Consider the following 27,214-nt stretch of genomic DNA (forward strand, 5'->3'; position numbering starts at 1 on the left):
GACGCACAAAAAACTGAACCTTTTGCAAAACCTACCGAGTGGCATGCCGACTCCAGCATGCATCCACCAGTACCTGAGGTTCCAGAACATCGCCACAGACGAGTTCGACGAAAGCGTCAAGATGTGGACCTTGCAGCTGCACCCGAAAAAAAAAACCACGCTGGTGCTGCATGGGCCAAGCAATACAGGAAAAACATTGTTCATCAGGCCTCTGCTGAAACTATACAACTACGCAGAAGCGCACAACGAAAACACCTTCAGCTTCTCAGGATGCTGCGGAAAAGATATTGTGGCGTGGGAAGAACCTCTCATCACCGCGGCCAACATAGACATGTGCAAACTGATATTCGAGGGCACGCCGACGGAAGTGCCGCACAAATTCAGATACCCCATCAGGACGGCCAGGACGCCCGTCCTAGTGACCACTAACAGACCGCTGTGGCAATTCGTCTCAGCGGAGCAAGACACCATAACTAACCGCTGCTTCTATTACAGGTGCGGCAGAACCATCGGCTGCGAGCAGATTGCAAGAGCGTTTGCAGCAAATCCTGGACATTCACAACTAGCTGGCCAGACCTATCGATGTTGCATTGAGGGTGGCCAGGCAATCAGGATACAACCCGGCACCGGTTGCTTCTGCGCTACAGGCGGCCAACCAGCTGCTAAGCCAAGCGGATCCAGCGATCTCGTTGGGCAACACGCTGTACAGGAGGCCAGAAACCTATTCAACGATCTAATAGCACCGGTCAGCAACCTCTTGGGCGGGACGACAACAACGGACGAAGCGGCGGCAACGCTCAGCAGGATCACGGGTGGGCCGACGCAACAGGACCTCCAGTCGTTGGTGGCGCCGCAGCTGACGGAGGGTGGCTTTCAAAACATGCGGCCTCTTCGTCATCGCAGACACTGCTTTCGCCCAACTCAGACGTGTTGATGAGAGACCTGCTGGGGACAGCCAGGAAGACCAACTGATCGTGAGACTGGTGAGGAACTCCCATCCACTCTTACCAAACTCTTTTGCGAGCCTGACGGGGGACATACAACTCAAACTGAAACAAACAGCGGGGTGGGCGGGCAAACTGCTGCTGCCGCCGACAGCGATGAGCTGGGCGCTCTTTTCTGACTGTGCCCGTGACGGGTACGAGTCCCTCGCGAGGTTAAGAAAAGCAGCCGAGCTTGACTTTTATCAGATTCTTGAACTTCAGAGACGGAAAGAAACATACAGAAAATTCAATCAACTTCTGTGAGTCTTTATTATTATTTTCATATTTGAATGCCTTCTTGAAAGATAAAACGAACACGCAGTGAGTTGTCTTTGTGAATTGATAATTGGGCTTGCGCCCTGGTGACCCAAACCTAACAACTCCAACAGTATGCAAAGTCCTTCTCACAAAGAAGGCATATCACTCTGTCTTTATCAATAGTGCCATCAGGGCGTTTTTTTTTACTTTACCATTTATTGAACCAACAACTCTCACATGCTCCTCCATTTTCACGTTTTCTCTCTGCTCCTGAACTTGCCCTCGACCCTACAATCGGAGCCTGTCAGGTTATGCCAAACACAATGACAGCCAATCAAGTGTCCACTTGAGGGTGTGACATTGACCATTGTTTTCCACTCCAAACAACTCAAGCGCAATCCCCACACATCAAAACGGATTTCATCATCAGACAGAAACAGTAAAGTTAGAGATTCAAAATTAGATTAATGCGATTAAAAAACATAACGCTTTAAATGTGACTTCAATTAATTGATCGCAATTAATACACTATTTTGAAACACCTCATCAGAATAAGGGAGGGTGACACATTCAATACCCCTATGGGACACTTCAAATACCTTGTTATGCCATTCGGACTGACTAATGCACAAACAGTTTTTCAGAATCGCATTAAGGATGTTCTTCATGATATGATCAAACAGTTCTGTTTTGTTTTGTATACGGTTACTTGGATGACGTTTTGATTTTATTAAAGAATATTCATGAACAATGCCAGCACATTAGGTTGGTACTCCAGCGTCTACTCGAGAATCAGTTACATTCCACATCTGTGCAGTTTCTGGGGTTCATTGTGGAAAGGGGTCAACTGCGAGCCGACCCTGACAAAATCCAGGCTGTGGTTGAATGGCCCACTCGTAGATCAAGGAAGCAGTTGGAGAGGTTTCTGGGGTTTGCCAACTTCTATAACTGCTTTGGTCTTTAATTAAAGCAGCAAAGTGTCACTTCTAACTAAGCTTACATCTAGGGGTGGGCGATGTGGGCAAAAAAAAAATATCTCAATATTTCTTCAAAAAACTCGACAACGATAATTTGACAATATTCTACAAAAAATATTTTAAATCTGCACTTGCTTCTCAGACCAATTGTGGATAGACAGCGTTTGTGAACAACATCTCTTTTAAATAGCCAAATAGCTTCTGCAAAACAATGATTTCTACGACAATATTTAACGATAAAAAACGAAAAATTATGTATGGACTTATGTTGATTTTTGGGAATACTGTATTTATGTCATTTAAATGTCTGTGGTGTTATTCCATAATGATGTTACATTTTGAGCTGCAGTAGGTACTGGTGTACCACTGCCAACTACTAGAGGAATCAGAATGAGAAAAGGGTGTTAAGTACACCAATCAAAATGAGAAAAAAATGTATTTGATATGTCACGTGTGACGAAGTGCCACCCAGCGAGAGAAAAAAAAGACGTCGTCATGACAACACCCATTTTCATACATTGGCCACCGTATTCAGAATAAAGTTGAATAACAAAACTGCAATTTACAGAAAAGTGCATTTTCCCACTCATTCATCGCTGTGATATGTAGACTTGTGACTTTATTCATGTTTGGCTATATGCTGGCATCACACTAATAAACCGTCGTAGTTTGTGCAACATGCCTCGGAAATACAGGCTAGTTATGAATGATGTGGACTACAAGCGAGTAAACTGAATGTGAACCGATAATACAGGATGTCACGTTTGACTTGCTCGCTAAAGTACTGAGTGTGTGTGTGCGTGAGTGCGTTCGTGCATTTATATTTGTTGGTTCAACTCTGCGACTGTTTTCTGAGTGTGTGTGTTTGCTTTTGTTAAGCGTGCTTGCCTCGATCGCCAAGTTCTCCTCGTAATCCATATGGCTCGTGGTGCAACACAATTGCTCTCCACGGTGACCGTTTTGGCACATCTAACAATGTTATTCCCACTGACGTCAGTCTTGTCAACCCCAAACCAGTCCGGACAACGTATACTCGCACCTCGCAAAAAATCCCCGCTAGACAGGAGGAGGAGGAAACAGCTTCGCTGTAGTGCGGACGGTCACGTGACCGGGCCCTGCCCGCTAATTCGGCGAATAATTATCACTTCCTCCTCCTCTGCCGTCAATGCAGACTGATTTTCCAGCATTTGGTCATACTTTGCGGCTGTCGATTGACTCGAGCCGTTATGCTTTTAGAGGCAGTTTTAATACTCGATAATGTAAAATTACACATCGTGTAGGCAAGATTGACGATGATACCGATGACGATATATATCGCCCACCTCTACTTACATCAGTCAAAAGACCTTTTGAATGGATCCCAAAGGCAGAAAAAGCATTTTCGTATTTGAAGCATGTATTTACTGTATCACCCGTTCTCACACAAACTAACCCTGACCTTCCAGGGTTGGTGAGGGCTGCATCTGAATAAAAAAAATAACCCTCAAATATTAAAAAGTACAAAACAAATAATTTGAAAAAAAATTCCATGAATATGTGGGTGCTGAGAAATAGTCTTCTGGTGGAGGCTAAATTACGGTTAAATGTGTCTAAAAAGATACGGTATACTTTTGCAAAACAAAAATGTTACGAATTTTAATTTGACTCACCTTGTAATTCATGTCGTTCTGTTTTCACTTGTGTTTGGGATGAAATATGAAAATCCACTGGTTTGGGTAACGCCTTAGATACTGTTACGCTGCTTGGGAAGGAGATGGTTGAGTTCTGGCTATCTGTCAGAAGGCAACACTTCTGCAAAGACTGAGAGAATGCAACAAGGGACTCTATGGCACTGGTGAAGGTTTCATGATGCTGGACTAATTGACGAACCCATTTGGACAGACCTGAGATTAAAGAAAACAACAACAGAAAGCATCAGAAAAACAAGTTCTCACGCAAATCCATCATCTTAATTGAATTTTTACATGCTGTGCAAATTGACCATTCAACCTCAGTCCAGTGTTCAGGTCAGCACTGACCCATATAAAATATTTATTGGAAAAAGAAAGAAAAAAAAAATAATTATAATTAGAATAGAATAATTAGAATTATAAAATGCTCTCGTTTAAATTATGGCTATTGTCTTGTTAGGGTTGCTGTTGACCACATAAGAAAGCACGATTATACCGTATTTTTTTCAGAGCTTGGTGCAACTACTCTGGAGCGATAAATGTGTAAAATTATTAACACATTATTACTGTCATCGCTTGTTAGTGCTGACTTGTATTTATGATGTTTTGCCTCCCTCTGCAGGCGCTTTAGCCGATTACTTCTATATCATTTAACATGTTATTGTAACCTAAATAAAGAAACATAAGATACATCCAAACAGAAAATACTATCAATCTATGCATTACATACACATGTATTTTTATAGACATGAACAAGATGAGCCTATGCTAACGATTAGCGATCACGATTAGCATTAGCGATAGCGATTAGTATGTTCAGTCAACAACCTACAATCATCCACAATTCAGCTCGTATATAAATGTCATTACATACAATTATCTAAGTTAGTTTCAGACGATGGTTGAACAAGAATGAACCACAAACAGGCAGGCATGCTAAAGATTAGCGATCACAATTAGCATTAGCGATAGCGATTAGTATGTTCAGTCAACAACACAGTACAATCATCCACAATTCAGCTCCTATATAATTGTTACATGCTCATTACACACAATTGTCTAAGTTACTTATAGACGATGGTTGAACAAGAATGAACCACAAACAGGCAGTTGCCTGCCTCTGGCTGGGGTATTGCATCATGCAGCCACACACGTAAGAAGCCGAGCACAGAGGAGACAAAGACATAATTACGACCGAATACATAAATACTTTTGGAGACTTGGAAACATTCTACATGGTCTGGGATAAATAAAAGACATATTTAATTGATCTACAACCATTTTGGTGAGTTTAAAGTTATCTTAGAGTAACTTTATTGTATGCTACATGTTAGCTAAATGTTAACATCGTAGCTCGGTGGAAATGATGTTTACTAAGCGCACAATTTCCTCCCAAAATGCGACTTATACTCCAGTGCCACTTATATATGTTTTTCCCTCTTGATTACGCATTTTATGGCTGGTGCGACTTGTACTCCGGAGTGACTTATAGTCCGGAAAATACAGTAATGTTTGAAACGATTAAAACTGTTTGGGAATGTCTGGCAAACTTGTTTGCAACTGTTTGCAACATTGAACGAATCTTGACAAAAAAAACTACATTCACTACATGCACACACAAGTACAAATTTTTGTTGCTCAGTGAGATATGGGCTTTAAGGGGCTTTCCATTTTGCTTTATTTTCCACATGCACAAACACAACACAAAGACAGGCATGTTCAGATGTGAGTCAATTCAGTATAGAGTTGATGATTTGTACAATACAACACAATTTTATTTATATAGCACACAGAGTGACAATACAACACAATTTTATTTATATAGCACACAGTGTGCACATCTCCAGTTTGCAGCCTGGAACAATGCCTTTAAAACGTAAAGTTGTCGTTATGCGATCCACAGCCTCATTGCCATTTTATCTTGGAGTTATTTACCATCCCCCTGGTTTCCTCTGGATTTTTAGATGAATTTTCTGAGCTTGTGGCTAACACATAAGGACAGAGAACTGTTGTGACTGGTTGTTCCTTGACGCATCTCGATGTATCAGTTGCTATGCTGTTATTATGGTCCTCATATGCTTTCTTCCTTTATTATGTCATACATGCCTGATGTCTTACAGTATTTAAGCTCGAGTTACTCAGTGACATGTCAGTACATCAAACTTTCTTCCAGTCAGAATGTAAGCTTTCTTCCAGTCAGAATGCCTCCAGTCCTCCTCTATGAAGTTACTTTGTATTTTCGTAGATACAGACTTTTATTTTTCAAAGTCTGTGTCATGCCTGCTTCTGGGTCCAAATTCCGCTCCTCATGTGACAGTGCGGAATGACCGGTCATGGACCCAGCAGATTCAGACACAATCCATCGAGCCACATAAATCACCAACTGCTCCTAACCATCCCTCAACCTTCAAATCAGGGAGTGAGCGTCTCACCGGCTGCTGGTTCGTCTTTTTACCAGGAACTCCTTGTTTCACTCCGTCACAAGCCCCGGTCTGCCTGCTACCGCCCTCAGCCAGCCAACCACCCACAAGCCATTTGTGGCTTTTCCTCCACATCTCTCTCACCTGTGACATCTATTTGTCCTGTCCTAATTTTTCACATTCCCCTTCTATTTTACCGGCCAATGTTTTGTTTTTAGACACTGATTTCTCTGATTATGAAGATGGCACCGATTTGGTTAACCTCCTTTCTGATTCCGATTCTGATTTTGACACTGATTTGGGGTTTTATGGTCCCTTCCCCAGTCGTTATTCAAGCCCTTGTCAGTTTTTGTCACAATCTTTTGTTAATTATCCCTTAGTCCACTCCAGAACCCTTCCCTTCAGACCCTCACTTGGGCACCCGGGTAGCCATCTACCTGGGTCCTCCGTGGGTCGCATCATTATGAACCTATACCCAAGCCACTTCAATCAATGCCTTTTTTTGTCACCTCTTTCACTGTGTACTTCTTCACATCATCCCATTCATCCCCTTTCTTCTACTTTAACTTCCTCAGTACCTGTACTCTTGTGACCTCGAGTTTCCTGTGCTCCCCAACCTCTATGATGGCAGGCTCATGAGGAAGACCCTTGTGCCTCCTTGGCAGTTGCAGGCCCTGGTACCAGCACCTCGGCAACTGCAGGTCGCCGTCGCGGCTCCTTGGCAGTGCCAGGCTCTGCGGCCGCCCTCCGACCATGCTCCACCAGCGCAAACCCTCTGGGCGCCCTGCAACTCTGCTCCGGAGGAGCAAGCCCTACTAATTCTGCTTCGGCGATGCAAAAGCTGCGCCCGCCCTCTGATATGGCTCCGGCAGTGCGAGCCCTGCGGCCACCTGTGCTCGTTTACCCAATCGCTTGTGTTACCCAATAAGATCCTTCTAACTCTTTGTCTCTTGTCCAGGTGTTCCTTGTTGTCTCATCAGTTTGTATGTCTTTAATTCCTTGCTTTCTTTCAGTCTTTATTAATTCATTGTCTTTGTGACTAGTAACTACTGTCTGTTTGCTGTCTTAAAGCTTCTTTATACTCCTGCGGGCGATGTCGTGCGCATTTTGACTTTATACTCGCGCACAACCTACAAGTGTTGTTTTGAAAATGTGTTGCAGTTTCATTCCAAGTTGTGGGGTGTCACTATGGCTGATACTGACAAGGACACGGCAGGGCGGCATTTCCTCGTCCTTTTATGGCTAATTCCAGTCGGCGTTTTTACTGCCGAGTAACAATCAAAACGACAGCGGCAACAATGGATATCATGCCTGTTGCAACAAAGAGACCTATATCAGTGTTTTTCAAACTTTTTTGAGACAAGGCACATTTCTTTCATTGAAAAAATCCTGCGGCACACCAGCAGCTGAAATTGTGAAAAAAAGCTTATTTTAACAATATAAGTGTTATATTGTGTATATAAGCATGTACTAACATTGAAGAATGATATTATATTATAACGTCTTGAATAGGAATCAAATAAACACAAAGAAAAATTTATTTTTTAATGTTTCATATTGATACTCTGTGAAACATGGGCCTGTTTCGGATAAACATGCGTCACTAATTTGCTTGTGTCTAAACAAAGACAATTAGCTACCTGCTGCTGCCACCTGCTGGTATGGAAGAGTACTACATAGTACTATGTAGTAAAGATGATTACGCTGCCAGGCGCTAGACCGCACAGGCACACAAATTAGATAATTTCCCACGGCACACCTGACAATATTTCGTGGCAAACAGTTTGAAAAACACTGACCTAGATGACTAGACAATGCATTTAATTGTATTGTAAAATAAATCAAGAAGGTGGCGGCAAAGGTGGTACGTGCGTGTGTAGGCTTCTTTACACACACAAGTGACATAAAACCCACGCGCTGCCAAACTAGTTTGCTTCGCAGCAGAAAAAGGCTGGGTGGAGGATCCTCTCCTCCGTGGTGAAAAATTGCCTACAACGAACCAAGCTGGGGAAAAGTGTACGTCATCGCAAAATGTGACATAACGGACCAATCACAAGAGATAATGCGCGTGGCTTCATATACGCATGAACTATTTCTGACGTGTGTGTGCGGCATGTGTCGCAGACGTGTCGCGATAATGTTGTATAGGACAACGCGTCAGTCACGTGATGCAATCCGGCAGTTGCCGCTAGCACTGACGGGAGTAAAAAGAGGCCTTTAGTCCAACAAGCAGGTTTCGGCCACCTGTGCTCATTTATCCCTTGTCTTACCCAGTCATCTCCTCTATACACTTTGTGTCTTGTCCAGGTGGTCCTCATTGTGTCGTCTCTTTGTATTTAGTTTCTTGTTTTCTTTCAGTCTTTGCTGATTCATTGTCTTTGTTGCCTTTAAATGCTGTTTGTTTGCTGTCTTAATGCAAGTCAAGTTTCCTAGTGTTTGTTTAGTTACTTTAATTCTTGTTTTGGACTCATCTTCATTTAGTGTTTTTGATTTTTGACATTGTCTTTTGTTATTTTTGTTCCTGGGGGTGGGGGATACTTTTGTGACTAGTTGTTCCTTGACATTTCCTTCAGATAACTTGATGCTACATTGTCATTATTGTGTGGATTATTTATTTGAGTGGTCTTCTCCCAACCAACAGGTTGTGGGTTCAATCCCTGGCCCTTGTGAACATGTCAACGTGTCCTTGCGTCATCAGTACGATACAATTTTATTTATATAGCGCGTTTCACAACAGCTAGAGCCGTAACAAAGCACTTTACAAACAATACGATTAATTAAAAAAAAACAATAAACGGCTGTGATACACGTATTAATAAATATGGATATAAATAATATGAAATATAAACCAAAATATAAATAAAGCCAATAAATTAACATCCATCCATCCATTATCTGTACCGCTTCTCCTCACAAGGGTCGCGGGGCGTGCTGGAGCCTATCCCAGCTGTCTTTGGGCAGTAGGCGGGGGACACCCTGAACTGGTTGCCAGCCAATCGCAGGGCACACAGAGACAAACAACCGCACTCACAATCACACCTAGGGGCAATTTAGAGTATCCAATCAACTTACCATGCATGTTTTTGGAATGTGGGAGGAAACCGGAGTGCCCGGAGAAAACCCACGCAGGCACGGGGAGAACATGCAAACTCCACACAGGGAGGCCGGAGCCGGGATCGAACCCACGACCTCTGAACTGTGAGGCGGACGTGCTAACCAGTCGACCACCGTGCCGCCTTAAATAAATTAACATAAAACACTATATACAAATCACACCGGAAAAGAGCCGAAAATTTCAGGTCTGATCAAAAGCCACAGAAAAGAAATGTGTCTTCAACCGGGTTTTAAAAATGGACGGAGAGGGGGCTTGCCGAACAACCAATTTGAGGTCATTCGAGAGGGAAGGACCAGCAACAGAAAAGGCTCGATCCCCTCTGAGGCTCCGCTTGGTCCTCGGCACATCGAGCAGCGCCTTAATAGTTGGACTATATATAAAGTGCTCTAGAAATGAAAAACAATTTGCGAAGGAGCAATACATTTCTGAAAAAGTCTGGCTTCGTTTTTCACGGGACCAATTAGCATTTTTAATTTGACTGACGCTTTGCGCGACAAATTAGAGGCCGAATGCTTGAAAAAAAAAACATTATGAGAGGCGGAGTGCCTGTGGCGTGGACACTGGCGGGGGATGGGTTGTGGGCCGGGTTGAGAAGGCAGAGGCAGTTACAACAGGTATGGGTATGTAGGAGTGTGTGGGGTTGTGTGTGGGTGTGCGCGCGTGTGTGTTTTGAGAGATGTATTTGAAAGAATAACATTCCCAAAGTCGATGCTAAATGCCTGTTAGCATTTGAATAATGCCTGTTAGCATTTGAATAAGATCCTGCATTGACTTTAGAATTAGCGCTCGCTATATTTTTGAATGAAGCATGTTTTGTATTTAGAAAAAAAGTGTGTGTCAATATTTTTGTTATATGTAGTGAACTCCAACTGGGGTGTCATTAAACATGCATTCAGGGTATTTTCACAATGTGGGGAACTTGTATACGCAATGCACCATTCTGAACATTTATTGCTTTTCTTCGATTATTAACATTTTAAACACCCAGTCCATTAAAGATCACAAATGTTGTATTTTTTAGACTTTTTCTATAACGTGCTGCAAGTGATCCCTGAAATTAATGGCAAATGACGGGGCAGGTACGAGGGGGTGGACCCTATACATTGCATTTTATTTAATTTTTGCATACACAAATAGGGGGTAGGATTAACTGACCTTTTTGGCCAATTCAACAGGGGGAGATGTACATTTTGTTTGTCAAAAACTCAACTTTTAGTTGAGTGACCCTTAAATAAACAATGTATCACCCCCTTTCTCCTCATGTTTTTTTCTCCTACTTGTGGAATCAAACACTTTCTTGGGCGTATCAACTTTAAAATTTGGTTCACAATTAAGGAAACTGTGAGGCCTCAAGAAATCAGCTTCATTCTTTTTCTCAAAAACGGCTCACAGGCTATTCCATTGTTTTGAATCATAAACATTATGATATATTTACCTGCTTTTTTTATATCTTATACAATGTCAGAACTTCCTTAATTCTTAACATATTGACAACATTTAAACATTGTTTTGTTCCTTTATTCAAGTTCTTTCGAGTATTGGTCTTGCTGGGATTTAAAAAATATATATATATTTTTCTTTTGTGCTTATGTATATTATAGTGCTTTATCTACACCATATCATCGCTGTCCTGTGAAAAACACTTATATTCAATTTTGGAAACATTTTTAATGTTCATGTTAATGCGATGTCTGTAACGCGGAAACACCATTCACGTAAAAATAAGAAAATTGAAAAAAAATGGATATAAGTGTTTTTCACAGGATAGCGACGATATGTTGTCCAAAGCATTTGCCAAGCCTCAAATTCACTTTTTGAAACTATATCTAGTATACTATACATATGCAATAACGACAATGCAACATAAACCTTTAGTTTAAAATAGTTAATTACTTTAACCACCAGGAACCCCAACGCACACTGTAGAACGGCAGAACCCAGGGAGTTCTTCCAACCAATCATCCATTTTTTAAAGCACATATACTTTTGGGTTAATATTAAATCCAGCCTCTTGTCACACAAGCTGCCAGCTAGCGCTACGCTAACCGATGCATTTTCGTGTCCTCTCTCACATGCAAGTGGCCAAATTCCCTTAGTCTGTCACTGTGACGGCGTGAGGCAAGCAATGAAGTAACAAAAGACAAATATGTTGATAAATTGTCTAGCGTGGCTTCATTGACTGCTTAACCGTTTAATTTATTGCTAGATATTCAGCTAAATATTGTCATACACATGCTAAATTATGACTTTTGTTCTCGAATGGAATGGGGTGTCAGCCAATCGCGATCCAGGCGAGCCTTTCAATGACGCTACATCCAACATGTCAAGAATGCGCAAGTATGTGTGCGCACATTAGCTGCCATGGCGTCTTTGATAGAAAAGTCCTATGAGCTACTACTATTAGCTTGCTTTATTTAATACAACCAGTGTAACCAAAATGTGATTGGATGCATTTTTTCTTGATAAACCATATATATTTTTCCCGCTGACCACCACAGGTACACTTTAAAATGGGTTGGGGGACAATTATGTTTGAGAGTTGTGTTCCAAATGGTCAGGGGTAACATAACTACTTTTAATGATTTTATTTTTTTTTTTTTATGTGTAATTTGAAATCTGGGAATATACATTTAAAGACATTCGCAGAGGTCCACGTCAAAAATATTAAACCAGTATTTTCATAGACAATGCAGCCTAAGAAGGTCACAACAGATGAGAAATGAATTGGAGGACAGATCATTGTTTTTTGTGTAATTAATAACTGCTTTGAGTCATGGATGAAACCTACCAAAGGAGCAGGGTTAAATTAAATAAACACAATCTAAACAGCGCTGTTTTACCTTTGATGTACTTGTTCGGATTATTCCTATAACGGTCATCCACTAGAATTAGGGCACCCCAGTCATTTCTGTGACGAATACACCTAACAACATGTGAAATGTTATAGTTAAAACATGTATATTAAATGTGGGGTTTTAGATTTAATTAAAAATAATAAAATTACAACAGCATATTTACCTTCCCAGGGCCTGGTTTAGAGCTCGGTAAGCCTGAATCTCATACCAGTGATGGCCAGGGAGAAGACCTCTACTCTTTGAGTGCTGATCATTGTACTTCATCTTGAGTTTGACCTATAACACACCATTATATCATCAGAACTGAGATAAGGATGCTGGCACATACATTCTTTGTCAAAATCCAGCAAGACACCGCTCATCTCCTTTTGACAATACATCTATAAATACTGAATCTGTCTTTTAGTTGTGAAAAACATATCCATGACCCCCTGAATATTTTGTTGAGGCTCCCAAATTTTAAATATTTACTGATGTAATACATGGGCAGATGTGATGTGTGATTTGTGCAGAATTATTAAAAAAAATGGCCTGATACTCTTCAATTCATCCTGAAATTAACTTCAGCCATAACATGAAACTGAACAAATACTATGGAGAGTTTTACAGATGGATGGGACATATGACATGACAAATTAAGTGGTGGAAATGGAGGAGGTATTATGAAGCATTCCTGTCCAAAAATGACAGGAATTCTTCAATCCACTGGAATATGTCAATGCTGCTGTTAGCATCAACATTTTGAAATGGACAAGTGAAAAGTTCATCTACCATTTGAGGGTAGCCATGAAGGGCAGGTGACTGAACAGAGCTATAACTAATCTTGACAGGTACTATTTGTTCACCCAGGGCTACCAAAGGGATGTGACAGGTACATCATGTTCCCTCATGTGCATTAAACAAAGTCACTGTAGCATGGCTCCCCTTTGTTCAAACAAACAGTTACACCAAATAAAAATAGTTGCTGAAAAGTTAATTCTATGACTAAGCACAGCTCAAGTACTGAAAGAACCATGTATGTATAATATAGGCCTGGCCGTGTGGGAAAACACAAAATGACATGCATTATCAATACACAGTGGTTCTTTGAAAAATCCAAAAAACATGTCATTAGAAGTCCGTCTAAATGCTTGTCTTCACTATGTACCGGATGATTCATCTGAGCAATTAAAAAAAAAATATAAACCTGCAGCTCCTGCACAAAATGCCAGCAGCCCAGAGGGATTATGTCATCTAAATCCAATCCTGACCCATTTTAGCATTACGGCTGCTAACAAACCTGGCCTGTACATTGTCATCTTCCGATCTAATATGACAGGTAACATATGTGGAAAAAGCCAATTCTGGCTTGGAGCAAATCTCACAAAGTGAAAGAAACCACAAGCTAGAAGGGATTATCTGAAATGTCAAGAGATCACTCGCTTTGGCCTTGCCCTCTAAAATCTGTTCATCCTGAAAAATACATTTGACCATTATTAGGCATGGCTGTCAGCAAAGCCCATTTTAAAGGCTATTGTAAACTGGACTTTGGAGGTAGTAGATACATGGGAGGTGGTTTTTTGAGCTACATGACTCTGCCTCTGGCAGTTTGGGGCATCTGGTGTCACTCAGGTTGTTGAAGGCCTCATCGGTTACTGAAATGAATTGACATCAGAGTGACTCATTAAGATGTGTCTGTGTGTGTGAGCATGGAACACAGGCATTAGTTTAAAACAAATTCACAATTTTATCACATTATTCCTGTATGATTAATGGATTCTGAATATTTGAACTCAATGATCAAGACCTCTGTTTTCCATTTTCCCTAAAAAAAAAATAAATAATCAAGGCTAGTTTCAAGCCTGGGAATAAAACCTGAAATATTGATCATGTATTAAGATAAGATAAAATAAGATAAGAATGTCTTTATTGATCCCACAGTGGGGAAATTTTCATTGATACAGCAGCAAAGATATAGGTCACACAGGGACGGCGGCATAATGTAGCCATTAATGTATAACATTGACGGCAAACATTCGGGATCAAACCTATGTAATGTTATTATACACATCTATTGGTGTTAATCCCAAATGGGTACAGTCTACAACATTAAATTAGAAATAAGTTGCATTGTTACAATATTATTTGAGTGTATGTGTGTAAAATTAACTGTGAAATCTTATTAGCAAGGCAAGTTTAACTTGGATAGCACATTTGATTTACAAGACAATTACATTTACAATTACATAAAAACATTACAGAAAGAGCAACAAAATATTAAGACGTTACAAAAATCATAATCAAATAATTGCATTAAAATGATTAAAGCCAATAATCAGTCTACATAAATGAATAGTGTGCATATGGGGATTAAAACAACAGAATAAAAGACAGATTCATGAGAATGCTGCCGTACACATAGTTTTGAGCCCTGATTTAAATTAACTGACAGTTTGAGTAGACCTCAGGTATTCGGGGAGTTTGTTCCACAGGTGAGAAGCATAATAACTAATCACTGTGAAATTTGTTCGGTTCTGGAACATAGAAGAGACCTGTCCCAGACGACCTGAAGGATCTGGATGCTTCGTAGGTGAGTAGTACACATTGCACATGTATTTTAATCTGAGACCATTTAGAGATTTATAGACCAGCAAGATTTTTAAATCTCTTCTTTGACTCACAAGAAGACAGTGTAGTGATTTGAGGACAGGTGTCATGTAGTTCAGTTTCCTGGTGGTTGGAAGGACTCCGGCGGTGGCATTTTGGATCAGCTGCAGCTGCCCAAATGATTTTTTTATTAAGACCTGTCAAGACACCCTTACAGTAATCTAACCTACTGAAAATAGAAGCATGAACAAGTTTTTCTGTGTCTGGTTGACATAGAAAACCCTTCATTCAAGATACATTTTTCAGGTGGTAAAGGATTTCGTAATGGCTTTTAAGTGGTTGATAAAATTCTGGTCTGAGGCAATAATTACACAAGATTTTTGCCTTGACTTGTAGCTTTTACAGTGAGTGCTGATCTAGGACCTTTCATTTTTGGGGCCAAAAACAATCAGCTCTGTCTTTTCTGGATTGAGCTAAAGAAAGGAATTTAAAGATGTAACAAAAATGATTTGGTGATCCTTCATCATGCAGCATTGCTAAAACAACAAGTTGTGTGTCAAATAGGTTTTGACTGGCAGTCAATAGCTAGACTTAAAATCTATAGAGCCTGCTATAGGCTACATATATAGCACATACTACAAAGGAGAATGGAGTAACCCTCAAAAAGCGTCACAAAAGAAGTCAGAAATAAGTTTTGTCATCATCAAAGGGTCATAGGCTTGATGCAGTTATTGCAAGCCAATGATTTGCAAATAAATATTGAGACTTATTTACTTATTTAGTTTTGTTAAGGTCATCTTTTGTAATACCTTTGCTCATGTAAAAATATGGTCTGTCGATACAAAAAAATGCCATTGTCTACATTGTGTATCAAATTCTGTTATTAATACCTGGAAATAAAAGCTGAACTGAACTCAAGCCTAAATACTGTACATTGGATGAGCAGTGTCTCCCTACCGCCTTTCATCCCAACAGGCTTTTACAGAGGCACCACAGACCGCTGTGAGGCACCTATTGTTTTTGTAGAAATTATTATTAGGGCTCGAGCAGCGACCGCTGTGAGGTCCCTATTGTTTTTGTAGAAAATATTATTATTTTTCTGCACGTTCGATCGCATTTTTGACCGCTTAAACATTCATGAAAACTCACCAAACTTTGCAGTGTCATCAGGCCTGGCAAAAAATGTGATATTCTGAAGTCGGCGTAAACGACGCAAACAAAATGGTTCTGTAGCGCCACCTAGATTGGCAAAATAAAAACCAATCCCAGCCCGTTTGACCGAGGCCTACGGAAATTGGCAGGCATGTGTAGCACCCCGAGATGTACAAAAAAGTCGATTGTAGCCATAGTCTAAAGTGAACAGGAAGTGAGCTATGAATTTTTGAATGTCCAATTTTGGCCCATTTTTGCACATTTACAGGGGCCATACTTTCAATCAAATTTGGCGTACATTTTTTCCTTCGCCACACAGGAGAAAGACCTTAATAACTCCCCTGCACAAACAAAATGTTCTTATTTTATTAAACCAAAAAGGAAGTCCGCCATTTTGGATTAACTTTCAAGTATGAATTTGCGTTGATAACAATAGCTGCTGGAACTTTACCCACATGAAAATTTCTTCTAAAATACTACTCACATTTGAGAATAGTCCAAGCTTGAATACATCTACAAACTTTTTTTTCATCGTAGTGGTAGCACCACCTCCTGGTTGTAGGAAGTGCATGTTCTATTCTTTGATGTTTTTCTGCTCGCAGTTTGACCAGGTCTACCTCATAACTGCTCAGCGGTGTCTGAAGACCTCACAGATGATGAAATCCTAAATTTGTGATTTTTCGTAAAATGCTGTTGCCATGGCAATATTCTATTATACATATTGCGTCACTGTCAGGTTCACACCAAGTGAGACATTAGTAAACAATGCACACAATGAGGAGAGAAGACACCCGACAACAATATTGTCTTTTTACTTGCAAGGAGAGCGCAGGGAAGTGTACGATTACATTTCCTAAAACCCTCTGCCCGGCTCCCGCGCCTCCTCTCTTTTTATTTTCTTCGGAGTCCCTGATTACAAAGGTGTTCCATCTCAGGGAAAGGGGAGCTAAAGCAGCTGGAACACTATGAACTTGTTTTGTCTATGTGTTTGTGTGTGTTTGTGTGTGTGTGTGGGTGTGTGTGTGTGTGTGGGGGGGGGGGGGGGGTTGTGTGTGTGTGAGGCATTAGCGTACATATGTGGAAGCAAAGCACATCAAGCATGTTGGGCCTAGATTTGGAAAAAGCTAAAGCTAAACCCACAAGTTAATTTGGCTAACGGGCCTTGTCCACAAGAATCCAACACACAAATAATAAAATACATTATTATTCTTACATTACCCCCTGTTTTTATATACTATAAAGCTAAACCTACAAAGCTAACAATCCTAATCATGAAAAATCGAACACATTAATCAGTATATACATCATTCTTCTTACATTCCCCTCTGTTTTTCTTACATTTGCACAGTCCATTGTTATTGTTATATTCTGTCCAAGGACTCAGCGTCTTACCACAGGATGCTCTTCGATAAGCGCATCGTTCCTATTTTGCGGCTGCATCCTACTCACATTCCACTTTCTTCACAAGCAACTTCGACTTACACGATTAAAACAAGTTTATAATGCTGAAAAAATACCTTAGAATAATAAGAGTAAATATGGTATAACCTACGAACAATTATTCTATCAGTCACCTAGTGGCAAAACTCATTCTTTACATTTGTATTTAGTGCACGGAGCCCGTTGAACAAATACGACTGAAAATCACAAAAGCCTCAAGACGTTGATCTTGCTCTACGCCGAATATTGTGACTTTTTGGCGAAGGGCGTGGCCATAACGGTGACGCAAAATCTGACTATACGTGACAATAAATGCTGTTTTAACTTGACTCAGATCATCCAAACTTCTCAAATTTTTTCATATTTGATGATAGGCAAGGGCTGAAGACATCTGCGAACGTATTGTTCATGGTAGTGGTAGCGCCACCTAGTGGTTGAAGAAAATACAGTTTTTGTTCTTTGTTTTTATCCTATCAGATTAAGCAGGTCCACCTCACCTTTGCTTGGAAGAGTGTTTAGTCCTTCCTAATATTAAAATACGAAATATGTGATTTTTCATAAAAAGCTGTTGCCATGGCGGTTGCTGCTTGGGCCCTAATAATAATAATAATAATAATAATAATAATTTCTACAAAAACAATAGGACCTTGCAGCGGTCACTGCTCGGGCCCTAATAAATAATAATAAGAATAATTTCCACAAAAACAATAGAGACCTCGCAGCTGTCGCTGCTTGGGCCCTAAAAATAATAATTTCAACAAAAACAATAGGGACCTCGCAGCGGTCTCTGCTCGGGCCCTAATAAATAATAATAATAATAATAATTCCCACAAAAATCAATAGAGACCTTGCAACGGTCGCTGCTCGGGCCCTAAAAATAATAATCCCTACAAAAACAATAGGGACCTCGCAGCGGTCGCTGCTCTGCCCTAATAATAATAGTAATAATCCCTACAAAAACAATAGGGACCTCGCAGCGGTTCGCAGCTCGGGCACTACCTAGAGCTGCAAGCAGCTATTAAGGGTCCTCGCAGCCCTGGCAACGTTGGGGTACTGGCACGTTGGGATGCTCGCGCATTGGAATATTTTGAAAGTGTAGTACCCCAGATCAAAAGCAATTTTGATCAAATATGACCTCTATAAATGGCCAAAAATGAGGCAAAATATGAAAGTATATTCAAAATGGTGGACTTCCTGTTAGGTTAAGCATATGGCTCCAAGAGACTTTTTTGTAGGCTTTGAGTATTACATATACCACCAAATGTTCATAGATCTAGGTGGAACGTACAACCGGGGCTGAATTTTAAAAAAATTATAGGGGGCGGTAATGAGACATTATTTAAAATTTGCATGATAAATTAATTAATCATGATTTCGGCAGACCTGATATGCATGCAAAGTTTCCTGAGATTTTGTGCATGTTTAGACCATAACAATTTGCGGTTTTATTGGCGAACTGCCCGTTGCCATAGCAACAACTTTTCTGGAAAAATCCTCAATTTTGTCCTTTAACATCAGGAAGGTATACACACTCTTCTGAGAAATTTTAAGGTCGACCTGGAGAAAAACAAAAAATAAACATGTACTTCCTTTAGCCAGTAGGTGGCGCTACCACTATGATGAAAAATACATTTGTATATATCTTCAGGCTTCGACTATTATCAAATTTGAGTAATTTTTAGATGAAATTATCATGTGGGTGAAGTTCCAGGAGCTATTGTAATCAAAGCAAATTCATACTATAAAGTTAATTCAAAATGGCGGACTACCTGTTTGGTTTAGCCGATGGCTGCAAGAGACGTTTTTGTCTGCCTTGAACTTTTACATATACCACCAAATTTTCATAGATCTAGGTGAAACGTATAATTGGTGCTGATTTATTAAACATTTCTAGGGGGCGAGCCATTTTTAACAAATTGCTCAATAAAATATTGATAACTTTGCCAGGCCTGATGTGTGTGCGAAGTTTCGTGAGATTTTGTGCATGTTTAGACCCTGAAAATCCGCATTGTTTCATTGGAGAACTGCCCGTTGCCATGGCGAGTTTTTTACTTCGGACTTTAACATCAGGAAGGTCTACACATTCTTCTGAGCAATTAAGAGGTAGATTAGATTAGATTTTCACCTGCATAGAGAAAAACATCAAAGAGTAATTTCTTTACCCAGTAGGTGGCGCTACCACTACGATGAAAAATATGTTTGTAGATGTGTTCAGACTTCCAACGAACCAACTGCAACCAAACACTTATAAAATGTGACTAATTTTTAATAAGAAATAATCATGTGGGTCAAGTTACAGCATCTATTGTAATCATAGCAAATTCATACTTTTAAGTTAATTCAAAATGGCCGACTTCCTATTTGGTTTAGCATATGGTTCCAAGAGACTTTTTTGTTGGTCCTGAACTGTTACATATACAGTGGTACCTCTACTTTCGAACGTCTCTTCATCCGAAATTTTCAAGTTACGAAAACACCTCAACAGGAAAATATTGCCTCGTTACGAAATAAACAAAATAAATAATAAAATGAATGAATTATTACAAATAAATTACAAAATAAAACAATAAAATATTGATGTTTTCGCCAGGCCTGCTGTGTGTGCAAAGTTTTGTATTGTAACAATAGGGACCTCGCAGCGGTCACTGCTCGGGCCCGAATAATAATAATTTCTATAAAAACAATAGGGTCGCTGCTCGGGCCCTAATAAGATCTACAAACAACACAAAAATAAACCATAACAATAATAAAGTCCAAATATTTTTTAAAAAATAACTAGAGGAACGGAAAAGGGAGAAAAACTAATAATAATAAATAAAAAGGCACAAATACACGATTTTGTCCATATTCCCTCCAACATAAACAGACATATCACAGTAACCAATATAACAAATGTGAATAAATATAAAACTCTCAGTAAATGTACACAACCATGTAATAGTTGAAAAATGGGGAAAAAACATTTGCAAACCTATAAATCACCACAAGTAACTAAAATTTGTGTGAAAACTTCCCCAAAATATGAAGTACATAAAAATGATAACCAAAAAACCTCTCTAAATGCTCTAAACTCCCCAATACAGCCTACTTGGAAATCAAAGTTTGACATACTCGCTGGCCTTCTTCACTGACAATATCCGCAATGTCCTTCCTCAATGAAGCTAACAACTCGAGCTTGAGTGTGGCGATGTCCTGGTCAGATAACGCAGAAGTTGCCACAACGGGACCTGCGAAATACTCTGAGACGTGGTTGCGGCGAGCGGAGCGGGTCTCAATTGTGTCCGAACAGTGCTGCGGGTTTTCGCACTTTTGTCAGTACATCATAACGTGGTGCAACATTATATTTCAAGCTTAAAGTGACGGTGGGGACGGGATGGCCATGTTTTCACTAACAAGTTCATTTTATATATTTTTTGATCAGGAAAATGAAAGGAGTTTTCTATTTTATCCATTAATTTTGGAGAAATTAGGAAATAAGTGACTCCATGAATAACGCCTCTCGTTAATCAGGCCAACGGCCGCGCCCCCTACCGTTCTATCCTTGTTCGGCCGGAGTCACGGGAGCGGACAGTAAGGAGCTAATGTTGTTGTGCTAACGCCTTTTGTTTTAACGGTCTGAAGCTAGTTGTTGCGATTAGCTGTCCCGTTATCCTACCTTTAGCCAGGGAGGGAAGAGGGTGTGAGTATAAAGCTCCAATCTGCCTGCCCTGCTGCTCACTGCAAGCCGCCGTCTCCCTCCTGGGAGTTGACACGAGTTTAGCGTCGCTAAATGTCCGAAATATAAACCAGTCGGGGTTCGTGTGCGCATTCATGCTCTTGTCCGCTTCAGCCTGTGTAAGTGGAGAAGCGATCGCCATGGTATTTTTGATTTTGTGGAGGTGATGAGATCACGTTTTATGTCAATAAATCCAAACTATTGTGCAGAACACTTTTATACTTTCACAGGTTGAAGTGGAAAAGAGTAGTAATGTGCATTGGCATTTTGGTGGCGATCGGTCGCTGTTTTAGACAACAGAACTGACAAAGCGAGCAATATTACCATGCTTGGCTCCCTCCTGTGACGTGACAGCTGAGACCGAAAACGTAACGTAAGCCACGCCCCAAAAAGGGGCGGGGAAATTTGTCATAAAACTAATCACAAAAAAGTCCTTAAATCACTACAGAGTCTTCTGAGGTGGACATTTTAGTACTGATGTCATTTTTACATGCAAACCTATTATATAAGTGCATATATACATATACATACATATATATATACATATATGCATATATACATACATATATACATATATATATATATATATATATATATATATATATATATATATACATACATATATATACATATACACATACATATATATATATATATACATATACACATACATATATATATACATATACACATACATATATATATATATATACATATACACATACATATATATATATATATACATATACACATACATATATATATATACACATACACATACATATATATATATACATATACACATACATATATATATATACACATACATATATATATACATATATATATATATATACATATACATATATATATATATATACACACATATATACATATACATAAAGCCTGCACAATAGTCATACTGTAGCAGTCATCTGAAATGGGTTTTACAGTGCTGCGACATAGGAGGAAATTAACTACATGTGTTCTCATTAAGCTACTATATATTCAAGACTATCTGTTAGGGTAGGACACTTTACAAACCTCTGTTGGCTTTAATTTGTTTTCATTTTTCGTTAAATCTTATTTGAATCTTGCTTTGCTTAAATGGATCATCGATTAGCAGCAATACTTCATCTCCCACTACATACCTGGAGGTTTTTAATATTTGGGAATGGGATTCCAATAGTGACCACTGCTCTGGCATTGTCATCTGTGAAGTCCAGTCCTTCACTCACTTTTCCCCGAAACACAGCTATCAGGAGAGCACCATCTATGGCAACAAAAGCAGAAGAGACGGATATGCAATATAAAGACAATTTTAAATAAGACTTGTCCCTACATTCATTAAATTGATTGAAATATAAAATCATTTGGAAGAACTGGAGCTTTGAAACCAGAAAGAGATGCCTCAAATCGTGCTGCTCACAAAACGGAAAAAGACATTTCCAATGTTGGTGAAATGAGCAAGGCACTGCCTCCATCCTGCAGCTCAAGAAATGGAGCACTATTTGTGTTCCCCTTTCAGGCTGACATCTCTTCTTGGAAGCAAATGAATCTGTGTGGTGTGCAACACAAATATGCAGCAGATTGTGTGTGTAAAATCACCTTGAGGGAAGAACAGAAAAAAAATGATCCCACCTCTATTCTTAGAGGACTTAATCGCATTGTAGTAAGTCTGAAGTAGTTCATCAAAGTTGCCCTTGTCACCACGACGTGGCTCTGTGATCACTTTTTTTTGTTTTTCAAGTTTCTCCCAAACACCAGTGATGTTCCATCGATCCTGCATCTTATCCAGCATCTGCACAAATCAGAATATCATAACACTGGAAATACTTTGTAAAACTGATTTGTTTGTAAAACTGATACACGGCTGTGCAGTTTCGGTCAAAAGTGATACTGTACCAATACCACGCCGTTTAAAAAAAAAAAAAAAAAAAAAAAAAAAAACTAAATAGAAGAGCAATTTTACTTGTAATTCTAAAGAGCTGCATACTCACTTGGATGTAAAACCACTGACATTCAAATCATGGCTTGTAAAGTATCTATCGTAACATACAGTATTAAACAGAATACATATGTTGAATAAACAGCCTATAGAATGTCCATTTGCAATACAGCAAGGTGAAACATTTGAAGAGCTCAAATATTAGCTTCAGTGATTCTTACAGACCCCTGTCATGTGGTGCACCTCGTCAGGGTGATGTGATGGTGTGAATCTATGTTGGTTAAAGCCCTAGTACCATCAAGAGTGAAACGCTTAATGTCCAATTTCATATTTTGAACACTAGATGTCGACATTACTCGATTGACTACGATAAACTTGCCAGCTCGGACAACCCTATATAAAGTCTAAAAAGTTTAATAGCAGATTCTAGTAAGAATGAACATACCAAAGTCAATGCTCATATAATTGTTCCTCAATAACCTAAGCACGAATGTGCTGCAAGTTTATAGAAGCAGTATATGTTGCTTGCTCAGAAACTGCTTTGTGTATTACATAGCCCATGTTCTTAAAGAATGTTACATGCTATGTAGAAGGGAACAAGAATGATCCTGTTGTCTACATAGGAGAGAATGTGACAATAAGAACTGCATTTATATGTTATCCATTACGTTGCTTGCTTGGATATACAATGTTAAGTGCTCTGATTATGTCTTAGAATAAGTGTCCTGAATGGTCACAAGGTCACAAACATGTTATTCACTTTCGAGCACCTGTTTTGTCACAAACGTGATTCACTTTCGAGCATCTGTTTTGTCACAAACATGTTATTCACTTGGAAGACAATGTACTTGTTGATCCCTAAAGAATGAAGGGTTTGCTAAAGTTAGTCTATAATTAAGTGAGCCAAAAAGAGCCCTGTTTACAAAGAATGATCAAACCGACACAGACTTTCGGGAAGATGATGGAAAAATACTGGCTGATTAACTCATCAAACCACTGAGAAAAACAACTTTGACGCATGCGTGGTTAGCTGAAGAGACAACGCCTAAACCATGTTTTTCTCAGTAGAAACGTTTTAACACATGCACAGTTAATGTAAGAACCTCCCAAAAAACAGAAACTATAAAAAGGGAAGCCATCAAGGCTCCACGCCTTTTTCTTTCGTCCTGCCGCGGTTACAAGAAGATGCTTCGACAAGGAGATAATTTTGCATTTTTCTTGGGACACTTTTCTAACTCCCAAGCAAGAAGGATTATTTCTCCTCCTTTTTGGACATATCCAAATCACTGCTTCAATAAGGTAACTGAATAGAATTCACTTTATATCGCGCTTAAGAAATCGGCCAGTGGAGCATTTGAGTTTCTTACTTCCCAATAGTTCCTTATTTTAATCAGGTTTGGGGTGATTCAAAATGAGTAGGAAGCCGCTGTAAAAGTATAGTGGACATATTAGTAATTCTTAACTCTGTTACTCGTTAAGAATGATTAAATGACTGAGAATTGGATTGACTATACAAATCTAAAGGCGGTTAGCAACCTAGGCGAATTCCTCTTGACACCGGCTAGGAAACTTTCTCGTCCCCTCGCACAGTCGCGTTAGAGCGAGCGAGGGTAATGGGGAAAAGTAATACCCAGTGAATGGCGTAGCCGGTCAGGATTTTCCCGATAATCCTGCGGGTAAATGGAATCTGACATGTGGCGCCCAACGTGGGGCATTTGATTGATTTGTTACAGAATATCGGGATCAGTCAGAGCCCCATAAGAACCCGGGTAAACGTTTTGCTGAGTATTGGGCACGAAACTCGGAAAACGGTCATGTCAGATGACCCTGAGAAGCCACAAAGATAGTCTTTTTAAGGAATAGCGTTTCCTAGAAAATGACTTTTTATTGTAAGCCCAGAGCGGGCATATAGTGAGAAGGCAGAACTACTTTGTGTCATAGAAACGGTGACCAGTCCCCTATGAGAGTTTCCACTCTAGAGTGAGTGTTGAGAAGCATTCAAAGTGAATGGGCTTTCACTGCGACCTACTGCTCTGGCCGGCGGTGAAGATACTGGAAGTGTATCTTTTTGAATGTGCTGCCAAGCGCTCGATAGCAAAGGTGGCTGAGTCTTGGGATTTAGATAACCCCGTGGGTGGCAAGAAGGAGGACCTTCAATTGGAAAAAAACTACTGAGTAGCTGACGAGGAGTCAGAAGTAGGAGAAATAGCAGAGGAGATTGTAGCAGAAAGGCTTAGTGTAGTTTAGGGACAATCCTCGGGAAACCTTTCTGATGATAAATTATGTTTTGAGTTATTTAGGTCCCCTTTTTGGAAGCTATTGCCCATCCTTTTTCTAGGGTACAATAGATTCCCATTTTCCTTATGCTTTACTATCATATGGCGGCGTACCCCCTGCAATTTAAAACCCGTTTTCTTTAATTGCCCATGCCTGACCCCTAGCCGCCGAGAACGGTATTCCCCTTTTTACACGTTTCCTTCCTTTTCTTTTTACCTTGTTAACTAGATATTATTCTTTATAAAATATTTTTTTATTTTTCTCAGCTTAGACTTTTTGATTATTCTTTATGAAATGATTTTTGATTTTTCTCAGTTTAGACTTTTTGATTATTCTTTATAAAAGATTTTTTTTTATTTTTCTCAGCTTAGACTTTTTGATTATTCCTTGTAGAAATAATTTGATTTTTCTCATCTTAGACTTTTTGAGTATTCGTTATAGAAGAATTTTTTATTTTTCTCAGCTTAGACATTTTGATTATTCTTTATAAAAGGATTTTTGATTCTTCTCAGCTTGGATTTTTGATTATTCTTCATAAAAGGATTTTTGATTTTTATTTGCTTTGACTTTTTGATTACTCTTTATAAAATATTTTTTGATTTTTCTCAGCTTGGACTTTTTGATTATTCTTTATAAAAGGATTTTTGATTTTTCTCAGCTTAGACTTTTTGATTATTCTTTATAAAATTATTTTTGATTATTCTTCGATTGGACTTTTCGATTATTCTTTATAAAATATTTTTTAGATTTTTCTTAGCTAAGACTTTTTGATTATTCTTTGTAAAATAATTTTTGATTTTGTAAAAGGATTTTTGATTTCCTCTCAATAAGACTTGTGGATTATTCCTTGGAAAAAGAAAAAAAATCTAACAAGGCGACCCTTCGATCGGAGAGCCGCAGAAAAGCGAAAGACTGCAATCTTACCAGCTAAAGGTAAGAGATCTACGTGACACCATAGTCCAAGGAGTGGCGACTAGTGTGCAGAGATTTCCAGTGCCCACAGGGGAAGGGAGCATCCCACCGTTAGAAGAGGAGATCAGCAATAGAGGATAGGTAAAACACTCAAGGCTAATAGTCCTGTATAAGGAAGAGGCAACGCACGGAAAAGCATAGCTGAGTAACCAGGAGCTGTAGTACGTCCCTTACCCAGAGCGCAACGGAAGGCTTCGGAAATAGGCAGCTCCGCTCCTACAACAAATAGAAAGCAAAGCGAGCTATAGAACGCGCTGGCATAGAACATTATCGTAAGGATGAGTGTGGCAACTGGAGAAGTAGACACATCTCCGGGCCTTGCTGCAGATGCTAGCGCGGCAGCGGGGCCCACCCTAATACCTCCAAGACGATACAGAGTGCCGATAAGAGTTATAATGTATGGAGGGGGCCTCGAAAAGTGGTAGCCCGACGTAAGAAAAAGACTGGAGTCATGGTATCCATCTATTAAACCAGATGAGCTCCAGGCGATAATAGGAAGGGCCATTGACAGAAGTGGTCAATTTGATGTAGAAAGGCCAGAAGAAACAGAAAAAATAACAGTAATAATGGATCATCCTGAGCTAGAGTATAACCGTAGGGGAGCAGCCCAATGGTTTCACTGGTGGATAAATGTATTGCAAATGCATGATGTTGAGCTTGTTAGCCCAGATTACAAATGGGATCCAGTTGTAAAAATGTTGGCTTCCATAACACAGATAGTGGGCAAAACGGTTGGGGGCAGTGATACAACGGCAGCATCAAGGTATCGGGAGCCTCAGGAATTGCGTGATGAAATACGATGTATTTATGTCTTATGGCTATAAGACATAAAGAATGGACGGTACC

The 27,214-nt window shown here is 39.6% G+C and overlaps 1 protein-coding gene across 23 annotated transcripts in view; it reads right to left on the reverse strand.

Annotated features, from left to right (window-relative positions):
* brip1 (BRCA1 interacting helicase 1) overlaps positions 1–27,214 on the reverse strand; it is a 302,307-nt gene that overhangs the window by 171,424 nt on the left and 103,669 nt on the right. For 22 of the 23 annotated variants that reach the window (XM_086034853.1, XM_086034852.1, XM_086034839.1 and 19 more), the window contains 5 exons: positions 22,813–22,972; positions 22,323–22,444; positions 12,442–12,554; positions 12,264–12,346; positions 3,868–4,101 (listed from right to left, as the gene is read on the reverse strand). In XM_086034853.1, the coding sequence (XP_085890979.1) occupies positions 3,868–4,101; positions 12,264–12,346; positions 12,442–12,554; positions 22,323–22,444; positions 22,813–22,972 (712 nt within the window). Of the gene's footprint in view, positions 1–754; positions 943–3,867; positions 4,102–12,263; positions 12,347–12,441; positions 12,555–22,322; positions 22,445–22,812; positions 22,973–27,214 lie in introns of all 23 variants that reach the window. The other variant, XM_086034831.1, reaches the window with a different exon arrangement.

The sequence above is a fragment of the Filicampus tigris genome, chromosome 7 (genome assembly GCF_054856515.1).
Source record: "Filicampus tigris isolate MCC_2025a chromosome 7, RoL_Ftig_1.0, whole genome shotgun sequence".
NCBI lineage: Eukaryota > Metazoa > Chordata > Actinopteri > Syngnathiformes > Syngnathidae > Filicampus > Filicampus tigris.